Here is a 5147-nt window from a genome sequence, read left to right as displayed (position 1 = left end):
TTTTTTTTTTAAGGGGAAATTTAAAAGTGGAAGGAAAAATCAGATTCTATTAATCTTTAAATAGTTGATTGATCTCATTAATGATAGAATGATTAGTTTATTGTGGCTTGCAATTGGCATCGTTAGTGCACTTACAGCAGATGATGTCTTGAACAAAACTAGTTATGTTGTTGCTATGACATCAGATAATAACAATTATGTTTATTATATTGTTAAATCAGTTGTTGATGGTATAGAAACAAATACATTATATCAAACAAGTGTTCAAAATGAAGGGAAATATTTCATTGAACTTGCTCAAGGAGTTGGAAATGAATTATATTACAGTGTTGCTCATCATTCCATATTTTACACTAAATGTGATGGTATTTGTTCATTATATTCACTCGATTCAAATATGCAAGAGTATCAAGTAACTAAGGACATTGCCGTTTCATTACCTGTTATTATTAAAGAACATCTTTATTTTGTTTCACCTATATTCTTTGGAATGACTGTTCAAGACTCATTAGATGTCCAAAAGAAATTAGCAAATAGAAAACAAACTTCTCATCATGTTTTTACACAAACACCATTTGGAGAAGGGTCATCTTATGTTACAACAAATGATGATGGTACTCCACAATATAAACATTTAATTTCAACACCAATTACTGTAGATGAAAATGGAAGAATTAATGTTGGACAATACACAGATGTTTCAAATGAAGTAGGAAATGTTATTTCATATGATATTAGTGATGATAAATCAATAGTTGTTTTTGAGGCTAAGTCAACAGCATCAGCAAGTGATAAAAAGAATTATTTGAAATCATCAATCTATACAATTTCTGTTGGATCTGATCAAGCAACATGTATTTCATGTAATTATCCTGGAAATCAAATTGAACCAAAAGCTACAAAAACAGGAAAGTATATTGTCTTTATGAGAACTACAAATACACTTGAGAAAAATCCAGCTAAGTACTTTGTTTTATATGATCTTGAAGATGGGTCATATAGAGCTGATGTTACTCTTAATGAATTTACTACAGAAAAGTATTTAATTGGTAAACATAATAATGAGGAAGCAATTACAGTATTTGTAATCAATAATAGAAGAGAGGCATTAGCTGTAAGAAAAGCTGTATATTCATTTGAATCAAAGGCATGGGATATTGAAGAGGTTGTTGTTGAAGGAGCTGTAGAAATGATGGCTGAAGTTCCATGTCAAGATGAGAGTTCATGTTTATTCATTGCACAATCATTCCAATACCAACCAAGTGAAATTTATTATTTTGATGAATCAATGAAACTAACCAAATTAACCAAATTAAATGATTATACTTCTTATAACCTTCAAAAACCAATTCTTGTTAATCCAATGGGATCATTACATGACAGAATTCAATCATTACTTTATCTTCCATCAAATAATGAAAAGGCACCAATTCTTTTAGTTGTTCATGATGAAGAAGAAGGAACTGTTATTGATGGATTTAATAAAATTATGAATCCATATGTTTATACAAATGAAGGATATGCTGTTGTAATGATTAACTCACATGTCAGTAAAGGATTTGGAGAACGTATGAGAGTTAAAGGGTCAAATGATATTAATGTTATTATTGAGGACATTCAAGCTGTTATCAATGAATTAGAAAAATATCCAGTAGACACTTCTAAAATTGCAGTTGTTGGAGTTTTTGGAGCATCAAAAATTGTTACTGCCTTATTAGATGCTAAATTACCTATTGTTTTAGCTGCAGTTCATGCACCAATTCTTTCAATTCGATCACAATATTATACTGATGCCAAATATACATTAGAATATACATTTGAAGGAGCAGATTATGATAATTCTTATTGGTATAGTCATAATGATGCTATGAAAAATGTAGCATCATACAATGTTCCAACACTTATTTCATATGGTGATCTTGATTTTGTTGTTGATAAATCACAACCAATTTCATTATTCCAAGCATTACAACGTAGAGGAATCAAGTCTAGACTTCTTAGATTCCCATATTCGACAAATGTATTAACGAAGAATGAAGATATTAAAGTGTTCTATGAACAATACTTACGATGGTTTAATGAGAATATGAAGAATTAAAGTAATGAACAATTTAATTAAATTTTTTTAAAACAAAGAAAAGTAATTTTTAAAATTTAAAAATCAAAATAAAAATTAAAAAAAAAAGAAAAATAACTAAAAAAAAAAGAAAGAACTTGTTATTATATTTTATTGAATATGTTTGCATTACTTCTTTTTATTGCTTGTATAAATGCACAACCATTTATGAATATGTATGGACAACAACTCCCATATGCAGAAGAACAAGATGCCTTCAGAGCTGAACAAGTACTTCATGGATTAAATATGAAATATATGCAACTTCGTGATGAACTTTATAGAACAACATTTAGATTAAGAGGAACTCAAAGAAGAAGATATTTCTCATCATCTCCAATTGAACTTTATGGATCAGAACACACAGTCCAATTCCTCAAACTTAAAGAATTTAGATTACGTAGAACTATTGCTATCATTCTCAAACAAATGGCTACAGTTCTTACTTCAATTAATAAAAATGATAGAAATATGGTTGTTATGCATTTAGGTCTTCCAATGTCAACTATTAATGCTATGAAACAAGCTATCAAAGCTAAAGTACCAGAAGTTCCTCAAGACATTCCATTAGTTGGACCTCAAACTCCATTTGGGTTTAGACCATATTATTAAATGTTATTGAACCGTTTAAATCATTTAGTTAAATTTTAGTTTTTATTTTATTAAGAAGAAGATAAGAGAATAATAATAAAAGAAATATAAACAATAATGTAGAATGACTAAAAAAACCAATTAACTATTTGTAATTGAAGTTCTTTTCATTTTATTTTGTTTAGCAGTATTAATTGCTTTTCTAAGTTGTTCAGATAAAAATTCAGTATCTTTTAATTTATTGCATGTAATTTCAATTGTAGTATTTGTTGAAGGCTTAAAGAATTGAATTTTTTCATTAACTATTTCAAGGACTTTCCAATCACATAAAGCATATACCTCTTTTATTTTCCATTTTTCTTTTTCAGTTGATTTTGCAGTATTTCTTGTTAATACAGCAATATCACTAAAAATAACCATTGTCCAAACTGTAGCATTTTTCTTTTCACTAACTAAAACTTGTCCCATTTCAGCAAAATAATCACGTTGTGGATTAGGATAATCAGATAAATCAATTCTTTTATTCCATAAATCCATTGCTGTTTTATTTTCAAATTTTCTTTTATTTTCATTAATTTCATTAGCAATACTTCTAATCTTACTTAAACATGTTTTTATCTTTTTAGTTTCATCTAAATATTCTGGAAGACATTTAAGTAATGACTCTAATAACAAAACATAACGTGGAATTCTTTGAATTGGTTGAATTAAGAAACTTGGAACATAATGTCCTTTAGAACCTAATTCTTTAACAGCACATCCAACATCTACATTTGTTCTTGATAATTCATTAAATTTAGCCATTCCAATATCAACATTATTAGCATATTGACAATATAAATCAAGCATTGATGGTGTGAAATATTTTAATAATATATCAGAAAAAGTAATAAACTCAAGTTTTTCTTCATTACAACGAGATAAACATTTTTCTAATTCATTAGAAAATTTATGATGATATTTCTCTATGTCAATAATATTACCAAATACAATAGATGTATTTTCTTTTAAAACATTTCCTAATCTTTTCATTACTACACGACAACAAATACCCATTTGATTTGTATAACTAGTTTCAGTTTGAATAAATTCTTCTGTAATTTGTCTAGCTTTTGTTTTCTTAGAATTATATTCTGCCATTCTTTGAATATCAGTAGGAGTATATTCAATTTCTTGTGTTTGTTTTTTCATTTCATTAAATGTTTTAACACAAACAATCCATAATGCTTTTCCTTTTGGTTGAAGTTCAATAGGATTAATTTGAAGAACAACTTTATCAACTTTAGTTAATATCATTTCTTTTCTTGCTTGATCATTACTAAATAAATTTGTAATAATACCAAATAACATTGCTTGCATAACTTCTTGAAATTCTTTTACTAATAAAAGTAATTTAGATAATTTTGTTGCTAATTTCAATGAACTACATTTTTTTGCACCAACCTGATCTTGTGTAACTCTAAAAATAATAAGTAATGATGGCATTAATGTATTTGCTGTACTTTTTCCAACATATGGATATTCTAATAAATCAAGACATTCTTCAAATAATCCACAATCAATACAACTACTTGCAAAAAATTCACAACTAGATAATTGACTAGTAACATTAATTGCACGTTCTAAAGTATTTTGATTATCTGTTCTACCAATGACATCAGTTAATGTTTTCAAAAATCCTTCTTTAAATAATAATGTTTTACCATCTTGTTTATATTTTATAATTCTTAATATTATTTCTACTGCTCCTAGAAGTTCTTCATTTTGTGAATTTTCAAGTGATTGTTTTACCATAGAAAGTCCATCATTATCAAGATAAATTGATATACTTTCTGGTGAAACTAATACTTTTGTCATAAATGCTATAATACTTTGTCGATTATTTGGAAATACAGATGCATCATTAATTAAAATTGGAATAAATTGATGTGCTAAATCAGCTCTTTTAGTTGTTTCAATGAATGAGTCAAGAATAATTAAACAATTATTAAAAATTAATTCATTTTCGCAATTTAATAAAACTTTTAATGAGTCTAATATTCTTTTATCATATTTTAAGAATAAAATAATATATTCAGCTTTTTTAGATAAAGCATTAACAATATATAATGCTGTTGTTAATGATGATGAATCATCTGATTCAAGAAATTGTGTGTATAATCTTGGATTAATTTGTATTAATATTTCACTAAATTTTGGATTATATAACCTATTTAGTATAAATGAAAGTCCTGTTTCTCTTTGCTCTGGATCTAAAATATATGAAATCACTTTGTCAGCTAATAATTTTGATTTTTCATCAAGTGTATTGTTTGGAATAATATATTTTTCTATTGACATTTCAATTTATTTTTTTAAGTTTAAGAAATATAAGTTATCTTAGAAAAAAATTGTTTTGATTTTCACACGAACTTTTCTTGTTTTTATTATTTCTTCTCTT

The 5147-nt window shown here is 26.5% G+C and overlaps 3 protein-coding genes across 3 annotated transcripts; 2 read left to right on the top strand and 1 right to left on the bottom strand.

Moving 5' to 3' along the window:
* Positions 1-88: 88 nt before the first annotated feature.
* ENU1_013480 (dipeptidyl-peptidase, putative) lies at positions 89-2098 on the top strand (the record flags this gene model as incomplete). Its single annotated transcript, XM_008856744.1, has 1 exon — positions 89-2098. One exon carries the CDS (start codon positions 89-91, stop codon positions 2096-2098), a length of 2010 nt encoding a protein of 669 aa, XP_008854966.1.
* A 138-nt stretch (positions 2099-2236) lies between these two features.
* Positions 2237-2728, top strand: ENU1_013470 (hypothetical protein; the record flags this gene model as incomplete). Its single annotated transcript, XM_008856743.1, has 1 exon — positions 2237-2728. The coding sequence occupies one exon, from the start codon at positions 2237-2239 to the stop codon at positions 2726-2728; it is 492 nt and encodes a 163-aa protein (XP_008854965.1).
* Positions 2729-2848: 120 nt separating this feature from the next.
* Positions 2849-5047, bottom strand: ENU1_013460 (guanine nucleotide exchange factor, putative; the record flags this gene model as incomplete). Its single annotated transcript, XM_008856742.1, has 1 exon — positions 2849-5047. The coding sequence occupies one exon, from the start codon at positions 5045-5047 to the stop codon at positions 2849-2851; it is 2199 nt and encodes a 732-aa protein (XP_008854964.1).
* Positions 5048-5147: the final 100 nt, after the last annotated feature.

This window comes from Entamoeba nuttalli, assembly GCF_000257125.1.
Source record: "Entamoeba nuttalli P19 unplaced genomic scaffold asmbl_2199, whole genome shotgun sequence".
NCBI lineage: Eukaryota > Evosea > Mastigamoebida > Endamoebidae > Entamoeba > Entamoeba nuttalli.
This window is presented reverse-complemented; position numbering and strand designations above follow the sequence as displayed.